General features: G+C 41.0%; 1 protein-coding gene and 1 long non-coding RNA gene across 2 annotated transcripts; both read left to right on the top strand.

The window, feature by feature from the left end:
- The first annotated feature begins 1,981 nt into the window (after positions 1 to 1,981).
- LOC118990520 (uncharacterized) lies at positions 1,982 to 20,180 on the top strand. The gene is made up of 3 exons (XR_005067251.1): positions 1,982 to 1,992; positions 15,223 to 15,227; positions 19,967 to 20,180. It is a non-coding gene; the product is annotated as an uncharacterized LOC118990520 (long non-coding RNA).
- LOC118990519 (high mobility group protein B2-like) lies at positions 17,009 to 17,564 on the top strand. The gene has a single exon (XM_037051115.1). The coding sequence runs from the start codon at positions 17,009 to 17,011 to the stop codon at positions 17,546 to 17,548; it is 540 nt and encodes a 179-aa protein (XP_036907010.1). The 3' UTR covers positions 17,549 to 17,564.
- Positions 20,181 to 24,398: the final 4,218 nt, after the last annotated feature.

The raw sequence follows: 24,398 nt of genomic DNA on the forward strand, positions 1-24,398 counted from the left end.
GCCTCCTCACACGACCAAAAAAATGACAACAATTTAAAAACAAAAAACAATCAGAACTGACAGAAAATCAAACTGTATGGAAGTTCAACAACCAAGGAGTTAAAGAAGACACATTCATCCAGACCTGTAGGAAGGGCAGAGTCGGGCAGTTGGGGCAGAGAGGGCTCAAGGTAAGGCGGCGGCTAGCGGATCGGGCCATCCCACATTCCCTCACAGATAAACCAGGGGAAACTGGGGAGTGAGACGGACCGCACAGACCACTGTTCCAGCGCGGGGAAATAAAGCCTGAAAACACCAATTGAAAAGACCTGTGGGGGTTGAGGCAGCAATGGGAGAAACTCCCAGCCTCACAAGAGAGTTCATTGGGAGACCCACCCACGCGGGAAGCAGCACCGGAAGGGCCCAATTTGATTGTGGGAAGCGGGTGAAGTGACTGAAATCCAGTAGAGAAGAGAAAAAGCGCAATTGTTCCCTATCAGAACCCTCCCCCATGTATAACGTCACAAAGGAGCGACAGCGACGTGAGTTACCTGACCCTGGTGAACACATAAGGCTCCACCCCTCACTACTTAATAGACACGTCGTGACAAAAAAAAATCGCCCAAACCAAAGAACAGATCAAAGCTCCAGAAAAAAATACAACTAAGTAACGAAGAGGTATCCAACTGATCAGATGCACAGTTCAAAACACTGGTGATCAAGATGCTCACAGAATTGGTTGAATTTGGTTGCAAATTAGATGAAAAAATGAAATCTACAGTGCGTGAAATAAAGGAAAATGTACAGGGAACCAATAGTGATGGGAAAGACACTGGGTCTCAGATCAACAGTGTGAACAAGAAGGAAAAAAGAAACATTCAACCGGAACAGAATGAAGAAACAAGAATTCCGACTTCCGGCCAAGATGGAGGCATAGGTGGAAATACTGTACCTCCTCGCACAACCAAGTTTAAAGACAACAAAGATTTAGAACAAAAACACAACCAACACAGACAGAAAATTGAACTGTACGGAAGTCCAACAACAACAAACCATTCAGCCAGACCGGGAAGAGAGGTGGAGTCGGCAGCTGGCGGAGAGGGGTCGTGCAGGAAAAAGTGACCAGACCCATCCAGGCACCCAGGCGGCAGTTGGCAGATCCCAGGCGCAGGGTGGCAATGGGAAGACCCAGTGAGGGCGCAAGGTGGCTGGCTGACCGCGGTCACACATTTGCGCACAGATAAACCACACAAAGGAGCAAGCAGTGAGACAGACCACCCAAACCGGGGCCCCAGCCATGGGAATTAAAGCTTAAAAGCACCAATTGAAACAACTTTTGGCAGTTGAGGTGTCAGGAGAGGCTCCCAAGGCTCACAGAGAGTTTCTTGGAGAGACCCACAGAGTCCCGGAGGGAACACAAGCCCATACACCCAGGAACCAGGACCAGAAGTGCCTAATTGGCTTGTGGGAAGTGGCAGAGGGGACCAAAGTCCGAGAGAGAGCAGAAAAAACACCATAGCCCCTCTCTGACCATGCCCCCAAATACCGTGTCACAACCCAGCGACCTGGGTTGCCCCACCCTGGTGAACACCTAGGGCTCCGTACGTCATACATAACAGGCTCGACCTAACCAAAACATTATGGCTCAAGAAGAAGAACAGCTCAAAGCCCTAGAGCCAATACTTCTAAGCAACCAAGAGATAGCTAAGCTATCTGACGAGCAGTTCAAAATACTGGTGATCAGGATGCTCACAGAACTGGTTGATTTTAGTCACAAATTAGAGGAAGAAATAAAGGTTACACTAAGGGAAATGAAGCAAAATGCACAGGGAACCAATAGTGATGGGAAGGAAACTGGGACTCAAATCAATGCAGTGGACCAGAAGGAAGAAAAAATGACCAAACAGAAAAGAATGAAGAAATAAGTATTCAAAAAAATGAGGAGAGGCTCAAGGACATCTTGAAATGTTCCAACATCTGAATTATAGGGGTACCAGAAGGGGAAGAGGAAGAGTGACAAGTGGAAAACTTATTTGAACAAATAATAAAGGAGAACTTCCCCAATCTGGTCAAGGAAATAGACTTCCAGGAAGTCCAGGAAGCTCAGAGTCCCAAACAAGATGGACCCAAGAAGGAACACACCAAAGCACATCACAATTACACTAGCCAGTAGTAAAATGAAGGAGAGAAACCTAGAAGCAGCAAGAGATAAGGAGACAGTTCCCACAAAGGAGTTCCCACCATACTGTCAGCTGATTTCTCAAAAGAGACCTTGCAGGCAAGAAGGGGCTGGAAAGAAGTATTCCAACTCATGAAATCCAAAGACTTCCATCCAAGATTGCTGTATCCAGCAAAGCTTTCATTTAGAATGGAAGGACAGATAAAGTGCTTCTCAGAGAAGGTCAAGTTCAAGGAATTCATCGTCGCCGAGCCCTTGTTATAGGAAATGTGAACGGGACTTATCTAACAGCAAGAAGATAAAAAACGTGTATAGTAAAATGACAGCAAACTCACAATCATTAACAACAACACCTAAAACCAAAACAAAAACAAACTAAGCAATTACCTAGAATGGAAACAGCACCACAGAAATGGAGATCACATGGAGGGTTAGCAACAGGGGAGTGGAAGGAGGAGAGAGGGGGAAAAGGTACAGAGAATAAGTAGCATAGATGGTGGGGAGAAAATAGACAGAGGAAGGGCAAGAATCGTATGGGAAATGTAGAAGCCGAAGAACGTATATGTACAACACATGGAAATGAACTAAGGGGGCGGGATGTGGGTTGGAGGGGGTGTGTAGGGTGGAGGAAAGTGAAGGGGGGAAATGGGACAACTGTAATAGTATAATCAATAAAATATATATTTAAAAAGCTTCCTTTGGCCCTGGCTGGTGTAGCTCAGTGGATTGAGCATGGGCCTGTGAACCAAAAAGTCACTGGTTTGATCCCAAACCTGTCAGGGCACAAACCTGTCTCTCCCTCTCTTTCTCCTCTCTTTCTCCTGTGTCTAAGAATAAATAAATAAAAATCTTTAAAAAACATAAATAAATAAAAAGCTTCCCTAATACGACTAAAAGCAGCAACCTCTGTGAAATGAGGCTGCCACAAATTTCTTCTGGGGGCGCCTCCTCCCAGAAGGTAGACTGTGAGTGACAATTACCCCAAATCCCTTCTGCAGTGGCGATTCTGTGCCCTGAAGGACACAGACAGACCACTCACACAAACCTTATCACACTGCCTTATCAAGTGTTGTTTCTCCAGAAAATCCATGTATGTTTAGGAGAAGTCATTTGTTTTCTCCACAGGTGCCTTTCCCCCCACCCCCTTTCATGTACTAAGATGGTATACAAGCCCCAAGTTTCAAACACCCCTTTCAGTTACCATCACTGAGTAGGGCCCCTGTATAAATGGAGGTTGAACATGTAAATAAACTGTTTTTCCTCCTGTGCATTCCTCTTTTATCAGTTGAACACACACACCTCAGTTACTGAACTTAAGAGAGTAGAGCAAAAGTTTTTCCTCCCTCGCAATATTCAGAAAGGGGAATCTATGGATTGGTGTGTAGATTTTATTTAGGTCCTGACTCAGACACACTGGGAGAAAAATATCCTTCATGACAAGCATGAGACACTGATAGGGTTGTTGGGGATATTATGGAATTATTGTTAGTCACTTTAGGTGTCATCAAAACACTCTAATTGTGTTTAAAAAAGAGGGAATTGTTATGTTTCAAAGCTACAAACCAAATACTTACAAAGACAATGATGCCATATCTGGTGTCAACGTCAAAAATGTCCAAAGCTTGGAAGAATCTTTATGAGTTCATTTGAGCCAAACTGACAATTGCCAGGAAGCAAAACCTCAACAGATTGAGAAAGTGCTGTGGAAAATGGCAGTTTTGCAACTTATTTTATACATTACAATAGAAAGAGAAGACGTAAGTGGGTTCTGTGAAATCCACTGGTGACAGATTAGGGAGGCAGGAGAAAGCCAAGCAGGGAAACCTTGAGGATAGGATAGAAAGTAAAATGACACAAGTGTACTTCTTTTACGTAGGTGGGTACAGGATGGTTAAGTCAACAATGAACAGGATAACAATAACAATGAGGGGATTAGAGGTCTCTGCTCTGGTGAGGCGGCTGTGCCCCAGGGGGTTGGAAAAAGAGGTTACTTTGACATTCCAAAGGTATGTTATCATAGATGCAAAACAACCCCAACAATAATAGAAGGGCTCCATCAAGGTCAAGACTGACTTTTGTCAGGGAAGATTCTAGCCTCGGACAGGACTGCCGGCCCCAACCAGCTCCTAGTTAGAAAGTTCTGATGTCAGACCATCCCAGAGGGTCTTTATGTCCCTGAGTTTGTAAGGCCGTCATGCGGCCCTCCCCTGAGTGTGTCAGGTTTAGTGTGTGGCCCCTTCTCGTCCACCCTGGCCAGCACTCTATAGTTGTTGAGGCTACGTGTTGTGCACAAGAGGTCTCATTATGCTACTCCACTGATGTGCAGGCTTGACATTTTCCGTAACAAAACGTTTTCAGGATGAAATGGAGAAGGGTGGAACACAGAGGTGTGGCTTATGTACTCAACTTTGGAAGGCTTTTCTTTGCTTCAAGAGAACAATTGTAAATTTAAGACACCATGTGTGATTTGCGAACACCAGCAACACTGCTGGCAGAGGCTTATGACTGGAGACAGAAATTTCACCCCCTCACTTCAGCCCCTTCATTAGGCAGCATCTGTGCTGCTCCTCTCAGCCTGTGACAGCCTGTTCGTTGCCAGGCAATGGAAGCCAGGAGCCAGAAGCCCTTTTCTTGGGAGGGAGAAAGAGGGAGAGGGAGGGAGAGAAGCAAGGAGGGGGGGAGGTAGAAAGAAGCTGCCCAGGGCATGGCTTTCCTTGCCTAGGGACTGGGCCCAGGGGGAGAGATGGAGAGTGCCCCCCCCCCCACTGAATGCCAGTTTCCCACAGCTCCCACTTTCCGTGGGGTTTATTCCTGGGGGCAGCCCNGAGCCAGAAGCCCTTTTCTTGGGAGGGAGAAAGAGGGAGAGGGAGGGAGAGAAGCAAGGAGGGGGGGAGGTAGAAAGAAGCTGCCCAGGGCATGGCTTTCCTTGCCTAGGGACTGGGCCCAGGGGGAGAGATGGAGAGTGCCCCCCCCCATTGAATGCCAGTTTCCCACAGCTCCCACTTTCCGTGGGGTTTATTCCTGGGGGCAGCCCCATCCTCAGAGCTTGAGGCCACACAGAAGGGTTGGGGGAAGGCATGCATGTGCACTTCCTGTGGAGACCACTGAGATCTGTGATTGAGATACCTGTTAGCACCCATCCACAGGGCCAGAATGCCACACAGGCCTCTCTCCTGGGAGACATTCCCGAACTCTGATTAAGTTAAAACAGTCTGTGAAGCAGCTCATCAAATGAAAATACCTGCACTGCTGATCACCTGAGCTGGGACCATCCCAGAACATAGGAGGGCCGGAGGCTTCTCCTTTGGGGCAGAGAAACCTGTCCTCACTGACCTTTGGGGAAGGGAAGCAGGAGCACGTGGTGTTGCACAGTGGCCTGGCAGTCTCATAGATGCTGACTGTGTGGAGGCACCAACCCTGTCTTCTGATATTGGTTCAGACCCAACTGTCAACTGAAAGGTTGTGTGGGTGTGAGCCCATCCCTGGCTCTCAGTTTTCCAATCTTAGGAGGGGGAGTTATCGTGTATGGTCCCTTGCCTCCTTTCAGGCACAGATGGGCTGGGATTATAATTTCCCCACCCATGTGTACCCACCCTGCTCCCATTCACCAGGAAAGACTGGAGGCACCAACACAACTAGTGACCTCCGTGGCTCTTTGGTCAGGGCACCTCCTACAGCCACCGGGCTGGGGATTCAGAGGGGCTCCAGGCTGGCATGGTGGAGGAATGCGGTCAAGCAGCTGCCTCAGGCATCAACCTTTCAAGACCTGGCATCTCAGAGAGGAAGGGTGTCTGTATCCAAGGAGAAAAACATCAGGGAGGCCAGCAGTCCGGAGCAGAGAGAGAGCAAGGCCCAGACAGCCCCCGCCTTCAGCAGCATCTTTGGGCTCCCGGTTGCTAGGAGCAGGCTATTCCATTGCTAAGCAACAGGAGCCTGGAGGATTAAATCCGATTTCCTGGGCTCACTGGAAGGGGTGGGGGTGGGGGGACAGAAGGTGCAATGCAGATATCCTGGGGAAGCTCATCCTTGCCTCCAAGCTTTGTTGGGGGAAGTGGGTAGCTGGGGGCGGGTGTGGGGGGTAAGGGAGGCACAGCCGGAAACTGATCCCTAGGGAGAGGTTCGAGGGGGTGGTAGTGGGAGAGCTGTACACCAGGTACTCCTCATAGAAACCAAAAGACCAAGGGTGAGACTGGCAATTAAGAGGCCAGTTGGAGAGCTAAGGAATGCTGATGATGATCCTTTTTTGAAAGCTCAGGAAAGGCCTTGCAGTCCCTGGGAGTATTTCTGAGCCACCTGACCAGGCCAGAGGAGACTGGGCAGGATTTGCCTCCAAATATGGGAGGATCAGAGCATTGTAGCGTCCATGGGCCCCCAAGGGTCCTTGGGCCTACCTTCTTGCAGAATGACAGACCCTTTGAAAAGTGGCCCTCTGCTCTCTGCTTAGATAATAACCCGGGACAACAGGGAGCTCACTTCCTCCTAAGACAACCCTTTCTGTACCTCACCCTTCCAAAGTGCTTTGTCCCACGCAGCCCAGTCAGCCTTCCTGTGGCTCCTTCTTGCAAAGGGCCAAGGGAGCTAGTCCAAATCTGCCCTGCTGTAGAGACCTGTATCCTCTCTCTTCTTTGAGCCTCACCTTCTGCCTCTTGCCACCTCTCAGGGGACAGGCTGTGTGGGCGCCTCACCATGTCTTGGTGCCCTCTGACTCCCCCGCACCCAAGCCTGGTATTTAGCTTCCTTAAGGGGCAAGGCAGTAGGAGGACAAATTTACCAGAGTGTCCAGGACCCAACTCATGCCCAGGGTCCAGGCTTCTGCCACTGCTTGGCTCACGTGGGGTCCTGCCGGCTCAAGGAAAGGTCTTGTTTCAGAGAGGAAAAAAAGAAGAAAATGTGTGTGGGTGGGTGTGAGGGTGTTTACAAACTTAACAGGTGAATGGGCATGTGATGGATCCTGTAGACCCATTCTCTAGGAAAACAGTCAGAAGTGGTAAAATTATTTAAATGTGTATAAAAGTTGTCCTAATGTGATACGATAGATAGAGGAACATTTAATCAAGAAATCCTAAGAATCCCTGGCTGGTGTTGCTCAGTGGAATGAGTACCAGCCTGTGAACCCAAAAGGTCACAGGTTTGATTCCCAGTCAGGGCACATGTGTGGGTTGCGGGCCAGGTCCCCAACAGGGGTCATGGAAGAGAGAACCACACATTAATATTTCTCTCCCTCTCTTTCTCCCTGCCTTCCCCTCTCTCTAAAAAATAAGTAAATAAAAATGTTTTTTTAAAAAATCAGTAAAACTGAAAGCAGATGTGTGTGTGTACACACACACACATATGCATAATATATATATATTATGCAAATTGAAAAACATTGAGAATATAGAATGGTGAAAATTGAAGAGAGCCTCAGAGAAATGTGGAACACCATCGAGTACATCAATATACATGCAATGGAATCACAGACAGGAGAGACAGAGACAAAACAAATAATTGAAAATAATAAAAATTCCTTAAATTTTTAAAAGATTTTATTTATTTATTTTTAGATAGAGGGGAAGGGAAGGAGAAAGAGAGGGAGAGAAACATCAATGTGTGGTTGCCTATGATGTGTCCCCTACTGGGGACCTGGCCTGCAACCCAGGCATGTGCCCTGACTGGGAATTGAACCAGTGACCCTTTGCTTCACAGGCCGGTGCTCAATCCACTGAGCCACACCAGCCAGGGCAAATTCCTTAAATTTGAAGAAAACATTAATCTATATAGCTAAGAAGCTCTACATATTACAAGATAAACACAAAAGAGACACCCCATGCACGTCACAATCAAAATGTGGAAAGTCAAAAACAAAGAAAAATCAAGAAAGCGGTAAGAGAAAAATGACTCATAATGGATAATGAAAACTCTGATAACATTACTTGCTGATGTCTAGCAAAAAGAATAGAAGCCAGAAGACAGTGGGATGACATTCAAAGTGATGAAAGGAAAAAAAGTCAAGAAAAATGGTTTTCTGTAACATGTCCAAAATAGGAAAATTCATAGAAACAAAAGTTAGATTACTAGTCACCAGAGGTTGGGGGATTGGAAGCTATAGGAGAGACAGCTACTAGGTACAATATTTTGGGGGTGATAAAAATGTTCTGGAATTAGATAATAAAAATGGTTGGAAAACATTGGAAATGTACTAAAAGCAGCACATTATACACTGTAAAATCATGAATGTTATGGTGGAGTTTTATCTTGATAAAAAATTAAAAATAAAGATCCAATATCACTAACCTAACTTTCTACTTAATGAAACTAGAAAAAGAAGAACAAACTCAACCCAAAGCAAGCAGAAGGAAGGTGATAATTAAAACTAGAACAGAAATAAGTAAAATAGAGAATAAAAAACAATGAAGAAAATTTTTTAAAAAACACAAGTTGGTTCTTTGAAACTGTCTGCAAAATTAACAAATCTTTAACTAGATTGACAAAGAAAAAATAGAGGTGACTCAAGTTAGCAAAATTAAGAATAAAAAAGAGGTATCACTACAACCTTACAGAAATAGGAAGAGCAAACAGGAACACTATGGACAATTTTGTGCCACTAAATTAAATAACTTGAATAAAATGGAAAAACTCCTACAAAGCCACAAGCTACCAAAATTGATGCAAGAAGAAACAGAAAATCTGAATGGAGATATAAAAACAGATTAAGTTAGTAATTAAAACACCCCCCTCCCCTGAAAATACCCAGAACAAATGCCTTTACTGGTAAATTGTACAAGTATTTAAAAGGGAATTAATACCAATCTTCACAAACTCTCCCAAAATAGTAAGAAACATTCCCCAACTGATTCTACAAGGCCAGTATGACTCTGATACCAAAGCCAGCCAAAGACATCACAAAGGAAGAAAACTACAGACCAATATCTCTTATGAATATTAATGCAAAACACTAGCAAATTCAATACTGTCACATATGAACAAAATTACACACCGTGATCAAGTGAGATTTATCTCAGGAATGCAAGGCTGATTTAACATCTGAAAATCAACCAATATATTGTAATATATCCTATCGATAGAATGAAAGAAAAAAACCACATGATCATCTCAAGAGATGCAGAATAAGCATTTAACAAAACACATTTCCTCTTGATGAAAACTTTTCACAACTAGGAATAAAAGGGAACTTCCTTGACCTGACAAAAGCCATCTGTGAAAAGCCCAAGACTAATATAATATTTATTGGTGAAAGACCGATTGCTTTTCCTCTAAGATCAGATGCAAGTCAAGGATATCTGCTGTCATCATCTCTGTTCAACATTGAACTTAAGGTTGCAGCCAGACTAATTTACCAAAAAAAGAACCATCATCCACATTGGAAAGGAAGAAATAAGCTATCTCTATTTGCAGATGACATTATCTTATATATAGAAAAGTCTAAGGAATCTACAAAAAAAAACCTATTAGAACTTATAAACTAGTTAAGCAAGGTTTCAGGATACAAGATAATATACAAAAATCACTTATACTTTTGCATATTAGTAATAAACAATTTCAAAATAAAATGGATTAAACAATTGTATTAACAATAACATTAAAAATTTCAATTACTTAGAAATAAATTTAACAAAAGAATTCTAAAACTTATGCTCTGAAAACTATAACATGTTGTTGAAAGAAGTTAAATAAAACCTAAATAAATGAAGAGACCTTCATAGATCAGCAAGGTGGAAATTTCTCTGAGTTGCTGTACAAGTTCAATTACATCCCTATCAAAATCCCAGCTGCATTTTTTTTGCAGAAACTGACAAGTTAGTATTGAAATACAAGAGACCCAGACAAACTTGAAAAAAGAAAAACATAGTTAGGGGACTCACACTTCCTGATTTAAAATCTATAAAATTAAAGTAATCAGGAGAGTGTGGTACTGGTATAAGCATAGGTGCATTCATTAATGGAACAAAACTGAGCATCTAGGAAGAAAAAAACACATTCATTATGAGTTGATTGCTGAGAGTACCAAGATAATTCGATGTGGACAAAATAGTCTTTTCAATAAATGGTGATGAGTCAATTGGACATCTACATGCAAAAGAATGAAGTTGGACCTCTATATCACACTATATACAAACATTACCTCAAAATGAAGCACAGACTTAAATGTAAGAAATAAAACTCTACAACTCCTAAAAGAAAGCATAGAAGTAAACGTTTATGACCTTAGAGTAGGCAATGGGTTTTTAGATATGGCATAAAAGCACAAGCAACAGGAGAAAACAATAGATAAATTGGACTTTATAAAAATGAAGAACATTTTGAGGGTTATATACCCCCTAAAATTAAAAGCAGGGACTTTGAATACGGGTATACAAACAATTCTTTGTATACCCGTATTCATAGCAACATAATTCAAAATAGTCAAAAAGGTATAAGTAACCCAAATGTCTATCAGTGGATGAGTGAATAAACAAAATGTGGTATATAATAAATGGAATATTACTTAACTCTAAAAAGATAGGAAATTCTGACACATGCTACAACATGGATGAACCTTCTAAGTGAAACAAACCAGGTACAAAAGGATAAATATTACATGATTTTACTTATATAAGATACATAGAGTAGTCGAATTCATAGATACAGAAAGTAGAGTTTTGATTCTCATGGGGTTAGGGGAGGAAGGATTAGGGAATGTTTGTTTAATGAATACAAAGTCTCAATATGGGAAGATAAAAAAGTTCCAGACATGGGTGGCAATAATTGCCCCAAAATGTGAATGTACTTAATGCCACTGAAATGTACACTTAAATATGGTTAAAATGGCAATTTTTATGATATGTATATTTTACCACAACAAAATATTAAAACCCTTTTGTGCTTCAAAGCACAACAGTATTTTAGCAGATTATTCATGATACACATCACAGTCTGGTTTAATGCTTATTCAATAATAAAATTGCTTTCTTCTCTTTTACAAACAAGCAAAAAACCCCAGAGACATGGAAATAAAGAACAAACTGACAGTGACCAGAGAGGTGGGGGAAGGAGATAACAGGGGAAAGAAGGAGAACATATACAAAGGACCCATGAAGAAGGACAATGGAGTAAGGACTATTTTTGGAAGCAGGAGTTGGATGGGGCAGGGGAGAACAATGGGGGGGGGCGGTGGAGACAACTATAACTGAACAACAATAAAAAATAAATTTAAAAAGAATAAAAGGAAAAAATAAATAAAAACAATATTGATGGAAAAAATGAAGTTGGAGGACTGGCACTACTCAACTTCAAAACTTACCATAAAGCTATGATAAATAAGACGGTGTGGTACTGGTGAAAGAATAGACAAATAGATCAATAAAACAGAAAAGAGAGCTCAGAAATAGACTCAGATAAGTATAGTCAACTGATCTTTGACAAAGAAGCAAATGCAATACAACAAAGCAAAGATAGTCTTTTCAGAAAATTGTAAAAGAACTAGGAAAAAAATCTAAACACAGATCTTACATCCTTCATACAAATTAACTCAAAATTAATCATAGACCTCAATGTAAAATGAAAACCTCTAAAACTCCTAGAAAATAATATAGGAAAAATCTAAATGATCTAAGTATGGTGATGACTGTTCACATATGATCCCTCAATGAAAGAAATAATAAACTGTACTTTTCCAAAATTAAAGTTTTGCTTTGTGAAAGACAGTGTGAAGAGAATGAGAAGATAAGTCACAAGCTGAAAGAAGAAATTGCAGAATACCTATCTAATAAAGTCCTGTTTGTTATTGAAAATATACAAAGAACTCTTAAAGCTCAACAAGAAGGCCCTGGCAAGTGTAGCTTCATGGATTGAGCACAGGTTGCAAAGCAAAGGATCACAAGGTTCAATTCTCAGTCAGGACATGTGCCTAGGTTGCGGGCCAGGTCCCCAGTAGTAGGCACGAGAGAGGCAACCACACACTGATGTCTCTCTCCCTCTCTTTCTCCTTCCCTTCCCCTCTCTCTAAAAATAAATGAATAAAATATTTTTTTAAAAACTCAACAAAAAGAAAATGAGCAACCTAAATAAAAAATGGATAACACCACTTCTCGGCCTTTTGGCTAAGATCAAGTGTGAAAAAAGGGTAACAGGCATCTTGCCAAAGAAGATACACAAGTGGCAAATAGGCATATGGAAAGATGTTCCATATTGTGTGTCACTAGGGAATTGCAAATGAAAACAGCAATGAGATACCATTACACCCCTATACTAATGGCCAAAATCCAAAACACTAACAACACCAAATGCTGGCCAGGATGTGGAACAAGAACTTTCATATATTGCCAGTAGGAATGCAAGATTGTACAGCCACTATGGAAGACAGTTTGGCAGTTTCCTACAAAACTAAACATATGGTTAGCATACAGTCCCGCAATTGTATTCCTTCGTATTTAACCCAATGAGTTTTAAAAAGCCTATCTCCACACAAAAATCTGCACATGATTGTTTATAGCAGCTGTATTTATAATCACCTAAACTTGGAAGCAACCAAGATGTCTTTCAGCAGGTGAATGGCTAAATAAACTGTGCACATCCAGACATGGGAATATTATTCAGGGCTAAAAAAATGAGTGATCAAGCCATGAAAAAAAAACCATGGAGGAACCTTAAATGCATATTACTAGGTGAAAGAAGCCAAGCTGAAAAGTATGTATACTGTTTAATTCCAACCGTATGACAGTCTGAAAAAGGTAAAACTATGGAGACAGTAAAAGTATAAGTGGTTTCCAGAGATTCAGGGAGATTAAAAGTAGGGCCCAGAGAATTTTTAAAACCATGAAACTATTCTGTATGATAATCTAATAGAAGATACTACAGCATGGGAGTTTGACATGCATTAGATTTAACAGAATGTACAACACCAAGAGTGAACCTAATGTAAACTATGAACTTTTGGTGAAAATGGTGTGTTAGTGTACATTCATTGATTGTGATAAATGTATCATTCTAGTGTGTGATGTTTATAGTAGGGGAAGCTGTGTTTGGGGGAGCAGGAGATACATGAGAAATCTCTGTACTTTCTGCTCAATTTTGTTGTGAATATAAAACTGCTCTAAAATATAGTCTTTAAAATCAGGCAAAATATTTGAATAGACATTTTTACAAAGAAGATATATAAATGGCCAATAAGTATATGAAAAGATGCCCAATATCATTAGGGAACTGCAGATGAAAATCAAAATGAGATACCACTTCACACTCCACTAGGATGGCTATAATAATAATAATTTTAAATGAAAATAATAAATATTGGTGAGAATGTGGAGAAAATGAAATCCTCATGTATTTCTGGTGAGGATGTAAAATAGTTCAGTTGCTTTGGAAAACATTTTGACAGTTCCTTAACATGTTAAATTTTACTCTTAGGTATATACCAAAGACAAATGAAAACATATTTTTACCCCCCAAAAAAAACCTTGAACATGAGCCCTGGCTGGTGTGACTCAGTGGATTGAGTGCCAGCCTGAGAACCAAAAGGTTGCTGGTTGGATCCCCAGTCTAGGGCACAAGCCTGGGTTGGAGGCCAGGTCCCCAGTAGGAGAGCTCATGAGAGGCAACTGCAGGTTGATATGTCTATCCCGCTCTTTCTCCCTAGGGGGCGTGAGAGAGGCAACCACACATTAATGTTTCTCTCCCTCTCTTTCTCCCTCCCTTTCCCTCTCTAAGCATTAATTACTTAATTAATTTTTTAAAAAATTTTAAAAACTCAAACATGAATTTTCATGGCAGCATTATTTATAATAGCCAAAAAGTGGAAACAACACAAATGTTCATGAACTGAAGAATGGATAAACAAAATGTGAAATATCTATAAAACACGATGTTATGCAGGAATAAAAGACTAAATTAGTAATACATGCTATGACACAGAAGAACCTTGACTATATTATGGTAGGTGAAATAAGTCAGTATATTTTCATTTATATAAACTATTTCTAATATGCAGACATAGAAAGGAAACAAGTATTTGCCTAAAGCTGGGATGGGGAAATGAAAAAGTTGAGGGGTGATAGCTAAAGGGTAAAGGTTTCTTTTTAGGAGATGACAATGTTCTAAAATTGATTGTGGTACTTCACACTGGTCAGAATGGCCATCCTAAACAAATCAACAACAACAAAAAAAAAACTGCTGGAGAGGTAGTGGAGAAAAGGGAACCCTAGTGCACTGTTGGTGGGAATGCAGACTGGTGCAGCCACTGTGGAAAACAGTATGGAATTCCCTCAAAAAATTAAAAATAGAACTGCCTTTTGTCACAGTGATTCTGCTGCTGGGAATATGCCCTAAGAATCTGAAACACCAATTCAAAAGAACTTCTGCACCTCTATGTTCATACCAGCATTATTTACCATAGTGAAGTTCTGGAAACAGCCTAAGTGCCCATGAGTAAATGAGTGGATAAAAAACTACAGTACATTTACACAATGGAATGCTATCCAGCAGAAAGAAAGAAGGAGCTCCTACCCTTTGTGACAGCATGGATGAAACTGGGGAGCATTATGCTAAGTGAAATAAGCCAGGCAGTAAAAGACAAATACCATATGATCTCACCTATATGTGGCACCTAATCAACAAAACAAACAAGCAAGCAAAATATAACCAGAGACATTGAAATGAAGAACAAACTGACAGTAACCAGAGGGAAGGGGGGAGAGGGATAATAGGGAATAGGGGAAGGGCCATCAAGGAACATGTATAAAGAACACATGGACAAAGCCAAATGGGGCAGGTTTGAGGGTGGGAGATGGGGATGGGTGGGGCGGGGGGGCATGGTGGGGGGAAAATGGAGGCAATTGTACTTGAGCAACAATGAAAATAAATAAAATTGATTATGGTATTGTTTGTACGATTCTGTGAATATACTAAAAACCATTGAATTGTATACTTTAAATTGATTGATTATATGACCTATGAATTGTCTCAGTAAGGATGTTATTAAAAAAAACAAAGCTTAAGCAAACAGAAGGTGATCTTGAATTGAGCCCTGAAGTACAATCAAATAATCGCAGAGTAAAGAAAGGTATTTCAAGCTGATGAACCAGCATGAGAGATGGTTTGGAGTCTTGAAATATGAATTATATGGTGTGAATGAAGAAGGTATGTGTGGGTGTTTAGGTAGGTGTTGGATAGAAGACAAACCTGGAAAGTAACATTGTGACTTGAAAGTTGTGTCCAGGCATTTGGATTTAATCTCACCGAGTCAATAGGGATTCATGAGTGGATTCTGGGATGGAAACTGACAAGATAAGATATATTTCCATTTTATAGAACAAGCCTTGACAACAACAATCAATCTATAGAAATAGATGGAAGAATACCAATTATGCTTTTGTAACCTGTATAATCTACAAAGGCCATCATTGTGGGCTTTCTCAATGTTTTCTCTCTTACTAATACTGGAGTTTTCACTGGATTCACTAGGAATTTATAAGTCAATTGGGAGAATTGGCATCTTTTATATGTCATTTTCCTAGTCACAAACATCAGCCATGTGTTCATTTTCTTAGGTCTTTGGTAGTTTATTTTTTTATACATTTTTATTTTCAATTACAGTTGATGTACAATATTATATTAGTTTTGTGTGCACAACCCAGTGATTAGATATTTGTATCACTTGCAAAGTGATCACCCCAGCTATCTGACACCATACATATTTATTACAATATTATTGACTATATTCCCTATTCTGTATTTTACATCCCCATGACTATTTTGTAACTACTAAGTTGTGCTTCTTAATCCCTTCACATTTCCCCCCAGCTGTTCAAACTACCTCCCATCTGGCAACCATCTATAAAAAAAGAAAAAAGTTCTCTGTATCTATGAGTATTTCTGTTTTGTTTGTTCATTTATTTTGTTCTTTATATCCCACATATAAGTGAAATCATGTGGTATTTGTCTTTCTCTATGACTTATTTTACTTAGGATAATAGCCTCTAGGGCCACATGTATTGTCAATGGCAAGGTTTCATTATTTTTATGGCCCAGTAATATTCCATAGTATGTATGTACCACCTCTTCTATATCCCCCCATCTATTGACAGACATTTAGGTTGCATCCGTATCTTGGTTGTCATAAATAATGCTGCAATGAACATTTGAATGCATATGTCTTTTTGAATTAGTGCTTTTAAATAAATATCCACAAGTGGGATTGCTGGGTCCATCTTTGTCTCTTATTATAGCCTTTGTTATAAAGTCTATTTTGTCTAGTATAAGTATTGCTACCCCAGCTTTTTTTGTTTTTATCTGCATGACCCTTCTTTTTCATCCCTTTACTTTCTATCTGTGTGTGTCTTTTGATCTGAAGTGAGTCTCTTGTAGATAGCATATGTGTGGGTTTTGTTTTCCTATACATTTGGCCACCTGTGTCTTTTGATTGGAGCATCTAATCCATTTGCATTTAAAGCAATTGTTGATAGTATGTATTTATTGTCATTTTGTTATTCATATTTTTCATCTTTTTTCCTTCTTCTTAAAGAAGACCCTTTAACATTTCTTGTAATACTGATTTGGTGATAATGAACTCCTTTAGCTTTTTTTTTTGTCTGGGAAGTTTTTTATCTCTTCTTTGATTCTAAATAATAGCTTTGCTGAGTAGAGTAATCTTGGTTGTAAGGTTTTTGCTTTTTATCACTTTGAATTATTTCGTGCCAATACCTCTGGACTGCAAAGTTTCTGTTGAGAAATCAGCTGACAGACACTCTTTTGAGAGCCCCCTTGTAGGTAACTGACTGCTTTTCTCTTGCTGCTTTTAAGATTCTATCTTTGTCAAAACCAGTTCATGCCAGAGCCCAGGGAGAGAAGTGTTTTTGGTAAATGCCATCTGTCACCATGCCTAAAGGAGACCCCAACAAGCCTAGGAGCAAGATGTCCTTGTATGCCTTCTTCATGCAAACCTGCTGGGAAGGGGACAAGAAACAGCCACACTCTTCTGTCAACGTTTCCAAATTCTCCAAGAAATGTCCTGAAAGATGGAAGACCATGTCTGCAAAGGATAAATCAAATTTTGAATATATGGCAAAGAGTGACAAAGCTCTCTATGACAAGGAGATGAAAAATTATGTTCCTCCTGAAGGTGATAAGAAAGGAAAGAAAAAAGATCTCAATGCTCCTAAAAGACCTCCATCTGCCTTCTTCCTGTTTTGCTCTGAACATTGCCCAAAGATCAAAAGTGAACACCCTGGTTTATTCATTGGGGATACTGCAAAAAAAAAACTGGGTGAAATGTGGTCTAAACAGTCAACCAAAGATAAGCAACCAGATGAACAAAAAGCAGCTAAGCTAAAGAAGTATGAAAAGGATATTGCTGCATACCATGCCAAAGGCAAAAGTGAAGTGGGAAAGAAGGGATCTGGCAGGCCAACAGGCTGAAAGAAGAACAAACCAGGAGATGAGGAGGAGGAAGAAGAAGAAGAAGAAGAAGAAGAAGAAGAGGACTTCCAGCCAAGATGGAGGCTTAGGTATACACACTGTGCCACCTTGCATAACCAAAAGGACAACAACAAATATCAAAACAAAAAACAACCAGAACTGACAGAAAATTGAACTGTATGGAAGTCCAACAACCAAGGAGTTAAAGAAGAAACATTCATCCAGACCAGTAGGACCAATGGAGACAGGCAGCCCAGTGGAGAGGACTTGCAGCAAGGCAGTAGCTGGAGAATTGGGGCAGACAAGGAGGCCACTGGCAGACCCCACAGTGAAGCAGTGGATTGAGAACTGGGCAGTCCCACATTCACATGCAGATAAACTGGAAGGAACAATTGGGGAGCGAGACAGACCGTGCAACCCAGAGTTTCAGTGTGGGAAAAAGAAGCCTCAAACCTCCAATTGAGAACACCTGTGGGGGTTGAGGCGGCAGCAGGAGAAGCTCCCAGCCTCACAGGAGAGTTCGTTGGAGAGACCAACAGGATCCTAGAATGTACACAAGCCCACCCACTGGGGAATCAGCACCAGAAGGGCCCAATTTGATTGTGGGAAGTGGGGGAAGTGACTGAAAACCCGGAGAGAGCAGAGCAAGCACTGTTGTTCCCTCTAGAACCCCTCCCTCACATACAGCATCAAAATGCAGCGACATGTGTTGCCCTGCCCTGGTGAGCACCTAAGACTCCGCCCCTTACTCCGTAACAGGCACGGCAAGACAAAAAAAATTGTCCAAATGAAAGAACTGATCAAAGCTCCAGAAAAAATACAACTAAGTGACAAAGAGATAGCCAATCTATAAGATGCACAGTCCAACAAACTGTTAATCGGAATGCTAACAGAATTGGTTGACTATGGTCGCCAATTAGATGAAAAAATGAAAGCTACATTGAGTGAAATAAAGGAAAATGTACAGGGAACCAACAGTGACAGGAAGGAAACTGGGACTCAAATCAACGGTGTGGACCAGAAGGAAGAAAAAAACATTTAACCAGAACAAAATAAAGAAACAAGAATTCAAAAAAATGAAGAAAGGCTTAGGAACCTCCAGGACATCTTTAAACTTTCCAACATCCGAATCATAGGGGTACCAGAAGGGGAAGAGGAAGAGCAAGAAACTGAAAACTTATTTGAACAAATAGTGAAGGAAAACTTCCCCAATCTGGCAAAGAAAATAGACTTCCAGGAAGTCCAGGAAGCTCAAGATAGTCCCAAAGAACTTGGACCCAAGGAGGAACACACCAAGGCACATCACAATTACACTTCACAGGATTAAAGATAAGGAGAGACTCTTCAAAGCAGTAAAAGAAAAGGAGACAGTTACCTACAAAGGAGTGCCTATAAGACTGTCAGCTGATTTTTCAAAAGAAACCTTACAGGCAAGAAGGGGCTGGAAAGAAGTATTCCAAGTCATGAAAGGCAAGGACCTACATCCAAGATGACTCTATTGAGCAAAGCTATCATTTAGAATGGAAGGGCAGATAGAGTGCTTCTCAGATAAGGTCAAGTTAAGGAGTTCATCATCACTAAGCCCTTATTATAAGAAATGTTAAAGGAATTTATCTAAGAAAAAGAAGATAAAAATATGTACAGTAAAATGACAGCAAACTCACAGTTATTAGCAACCACACTGAAAACAAAAACAAACTAAGCAAACAACTAGAACAGGAATAGAACCACAGAAATGGAGATCACATGGAGGATTATCAGTGGGGCAGTGGGTGGGGAGAGAAGGAGAAAAGGTTCAGAGAATAAGTAGCATAAATGGTAGGTATAAAATAGACAGGGAGAGGTTAAGAATAGTATAGGAAATGGAGGAGCCAAAGAACTTATATGTATGACACATGGACATGAACTAAAGGGGGGAATGTGGGCAGGAGGGGGTGCGCAGGGCAGAGGGAAAAGGGGGAAGTAGGACAACTGTAATTGCATAATCAATAAAACATACTTAAAAAATTATTGAACATTTATATAATGGAATACTACGCAGCAGAAAGAAGGAGCTCCTACCACTTGCAACAGCATGGATGGAACTAGAGAGCATTATGCTAAGTGATATAAGCCCAGTGGTGAAAGACAAATACCATATAATCTCAACTTTAAATGGAACCTAATCAACAAAATGAACAAGCAAGTAAAATAAAACCAGAGACATTGAAATCAGGAACAAGCGGACAGTAACCACAGGGGAGATGGGAGGAGATAATGGGGGAAAGGTGAAAAGTTTTCAGGAAAAACAGTAAAGGACACATGGATAAAACCAAGGAGCAGTGGAATCAAGGGACAGAGGTGGAGATGGCTGGTGTGGGAGGAAAGGTGGGGGAAAAAGGCAGAAAACTACTTGAACAACAATAAAATTTTTAAAAGAGGAGGAAGAGGATGAAGATGAAGAATAAAAGGCTATCCTGTAATACTGCATGTGGAGTATGTGGGTGTGCTCAGACAATTGTTTTGCGAAGAATATGCATTCAAGTGCAGCTCAATATTAGCTTCAGTATAAAAACTGCACAGATTTTTGTATGACTAGTAATATTCTTTGTAGAGAAAATACTTTTTTCAAAATGTGTGTTGTAGTTTTTTGAGGGGCTACTACATAGAGTTAGATTTTAAAGCTTTGGATCTTAAATGTTTCTAAGTATTTAATGGTTTCTTTAATTTCTTGACTTGTGTATGGTAGCACAGCAAACTTACAGGAATTAGTATCAATAGCAAATTTTGGGTTTTTTAGAATGCTGTATTTTGTTTTATGAAAATATTTATAATAAAAATTATGTATATTAAAAAAGATTTTCTCTTTGTTTTTAATCTTTACCATTTTAATTATAGTGTCTTGGTGTGGGCCTCTTTGGGTTCATCTTATTTGGGACTCTCTGTGATTCCTGAACTTGTATGTCTGTTTCCTTCACCAGGTTAAGGAAGTTTTCTGTCATTATTTCTTCAAATAGATTTTCAATTTCTTGCTCTTTTTCTTCTCCTTCTGGCATCACCATAATGTGAGTGTTGGTATGCTTGATGTTGTCCCAAATGTTCCTTAGACTACCCTCATTTTTTTTCTGTTGTGATTGGGTGTTTTCTGCTACCTTATCTTCCAAATCTCTGATTTGATCCTCTGCTTCATCTTATCTACTGCTAACTCCTTCTAGTGTATTGCTCATCTCAATTAGTGCATCCTTCTTTCTAACTGGTTCTTTTATGTTTCCTATCTCTTTGTTGAAGTTCTCACTGAGTTGATTTATTCTTCCCCTAATTTCACTGAGCATCCTTATAAACAGTGTTTTGAACTCTGCATGTTGTAGATTATTTATCTCCATGTTTAGTTCTTTTTCTGGAGTTTTGTCCTGTTCTCTCATTTGGGACATGTTTCTTTATCTCCTCATTTTTACTGCTTTCCTCTGTTTGTTTCTATATATTAGGTTGAGCTGCTATATGTCTTCCAATCTTGGTAGAGTGACCTAAAGTAGTAGGTATCCTGTGGGACCAAGTGGCATGCCCTCCCCAGTCACCTGAGCTGAGTACTCCAGGTGTGCCCACCCCCACCTCCTGTGTGGGCTTTGTACATCCTCCTGTTGTAGTTTAGCCATGGTTGCTGTTGGCACCACAATGAGTGGAGTTGACCTCAAGGTTTATCAGCTGTGAGGACTGGCCAAGACTGCAGTGAAGGAGCTGCTATGTAGGGGCCCACCCCACAGAGCAAGACTCCCTTCAGTGGGCCTTTGGTGCCTGCTGAGTCTACCCCTTGTGTGTGTCATTCATGGAGGTCCTTGGGTGGTGCACTCATGTGGTCTGAAGCTGTATACTAGGTGTGCTGGTTCTTGGTACTCCAAGGAGGTGCCCAGGAGAGGCCAAGCTGCAAACCGAGACTGGCTACTGCTAGTGCAAGGCTTGAGGTTGCTTAATAAGAAGTACAGGGCATTCAGGGGCTAGATGATGCTTGTTCAGGGTTTGTGAACCCTTGAAGGATTCTAGGAAAATCTGTAGCATGAACCAAGATGGTCCATTTGTACAGAAAAGCCACTGAAAACAGTTTGGGTGGGACTGAAAGTTGGGAGGGAAGGGGTCTCAGGGAACCACCAGGGTTGGACAGTGTTAGCCAGGTTGATGGAAAACCTAGGCTAAAAAGTCTAAAACCTCTGTAAGGCCACATCACTAAGTATTGAGTATTCTGACAAAGCCATGAGCTTCTGTATCATGCAAAATGCATAGCAGCCCTAAATTCTATCAGGACAACATCATGGTCTTAACCTGAACCACAAGTTCCAGAACTCCAAGACCCCTTTTACCAGATGCTTCATTGTGTCCCCAGTGTCACTGAGCTGGTGCTCAGAATAACTGTGGCCAGGGTAGAGCTTAGTAAAATAATTTAGAGAAGGGCAACTTTGTTTTCACCAAGCACAATAGGTCAACGTCTTTGTGATGATTAGACACCTAGAAGAAGCGTGGGTCTGCAGCAAACCCTAGATAAAATACATTCAAATGAGAGGAATGGTGATTAGGGAGTCAAGGAAGCGGGTGGAGAACTCTGTGTAGCCTAAGCTACTGTTTATCTTTCATAGTTGTTTAGGAGCTAGGTCTAGAAAAAGCTCATAAAGACAATTAAAATAAAACGTTCACACCAGGCCCAAGCACCAGGGCTTTGAAGCTTTGGTGAGAGAGTATGGAGTCTGCATCCACCGCCCATCCGGACTGCTGGAACCCTGGGGCATTGGATGGAGACTGCACACTTCTTCCTAGGCTTCCCTCAATGGCTTGCTGGGTTTACAGTTCTCCTTGTTCCCTTCTCCTCTCTCCTTGGAGGTAGTATTGACCAGCTTTCACACCAGATAAGAACATCATGTTCTTCCTGATCTAGAAGAGCAAAGCAGTCTGCAGTCCCTGGGGTTTGGGAGGGCCGGAGAGGGGAAGTTCTGATGTTTGTAAGTAGATCAGTCAGTCGCCTGGGCAGCCCCAGGGGCTCCTGGTCCAGATATCCTCCACCACCTCCTCATCTTTATCCTGCCCCCTCACATGGCCTCTTGACTGCTTTGTTCATTGCCCAGAGACGTGCAGTAAGCCAACAACAATGCATCTCATCTCCCTGGAATTGTTACCACAATATGGGGGTTGGCTGAGGAATAAAAACTACAGTGTGCTGCTTACTAGGTCTCTTCCAACTCTCTCCAGTCCTTTCCTGCTTGCCTTTGGAGTCTGGTGCACAAACACTGTCTCAAACCTACAGGATAGGTGGAACAACACCCCCAGCCTCCCTAGCTGCCCAGCATAGCAAAATACTATTCAAGCCAGTTTGAGTGGCCTTGAAGCCCAGAGGAAGAATATGAAGGGTGGGCAAGGCCAGTGATAACCTGTGGGGTTGTAGAGGCTGATGAGTCAATACTTTCTGAAGGGTTCTGCTCTTGCCTTTCTCTGCAGTAACTCATTCTCAAGGACACATGCAGGGATTCCAGAGATCAGAACAAAGTTTTTGTCCTTGGATTCCCAATTTCAGGCTACTCCTTTCCACCCTGCAGCAAAATCTCCTCAAGGCACACTCTCTCCTAGCCTGAGAGTCACCCTTGGTTTCCAAATACTCCTATGGGGCTATTTTAAATTTTATTAAGGGTCTATAAACTAAACTAAAATAAAAATATGACCATTTCCTTGGGGAGGCCTGAAAGGAAGACATGAGATAGATCTCACATTCCATTCCATTAACAGTCCTATTAGCAGATGTACACCATGCTCTCTATCTCTCTCAATCCCTCTCCTGAAATAAGAGCTGTGTGCTGGCCATGGGCCCCCTCATCATTAAAGACCAATTTCCTGTGTTGCTATATTCCCTGGCTCAATAGCAGAGAAATAGATGTGAAACTGACTATGTTAGAACTGTATTTCCTGTCCCAATTCTAGTCTCTCCTAGCTGGGTAAAAACCCTAGTCTTTACTAGGAGAGTGGGTTTAAAAAGAAATTAATACTGTCTTCATTTGATACTTATTAGATTCTTTTAGTAAATATATAACATTTACAAGTGCTTTGCATCTTGTTTCCCCCAAGACAACTCTGTTTTCTTTTATGACATATTCTTTTGGGGGGGGCTACATTTTTTATTGTTGTTCAAGTACAGTTGTCTCCAATTTCTCTCCATCACTCCCCCATGCTCCACCCATCCCTGCCTCCCACCCTCCATCCTGCCATCTTTGGCTTTGTCCACGTGCCCTTTATACATGTTCCTTGACAACCCTTTTTATACAAAAATCTTAAGATTTCCAACTTGCATTATTCCTGCATAGGTTTTCAGAAACCCATTCCTCATGCTTGCAGAAGTGATAGTGTATGGTTAACAATGAGTAGTTGTTGTACATCAAAAGGATATAAAATATCATCACCAAAACTGCCAAAATAACCTTGAGTACAAAAGAGAAACACAAATGCAATATTTGCCAAGTCAGCTTCTGCTAAAAAACATTTTGAAATTGGAAGTAATCAGTTAAATTAAAAAGTACTTGTAAATGACACTCTCATTTGTAATACTCCAAAACTAGAAACAACCAAAATACCCATGAAGAAGTGAATGAATAAACAGTGTTATGTTTCTACAATGGAATGCTATGTAGCAATGAAAAGGAATGAACTATTAATCATACATTATTTTGAGCCCCAAATAATTATGCTGTGTGAAAGAATCTCTAGACAAAAAGAATTCATACTGTATGACCCCATTTATAGAAAATTCTTTAAAAATCCAACTAATTTGTAGTGACAGAAAATAGTTTACTGATTGCCTGAGATAGTGGTGATGGGATGGTGGTACTGCACAAGGGCAAGA

Source organism: Sturnira hondurensis, unplaced genomic scaffold (assembly GCF_014824575.4).
Source record: "Sturnira hondurensis isolate 20B ecotype Veracruz unplaced genomic scaffold, ASM1482457v3 Scaffold0007187, whole genome shotgun sequence".
NCBI classification, from domain to species: Eukaryota; Metazoa; Chordata; class Mammalia; order Chiroptera; family Phyllostomidae; genus Sturnira; species Sturnira hondurensis.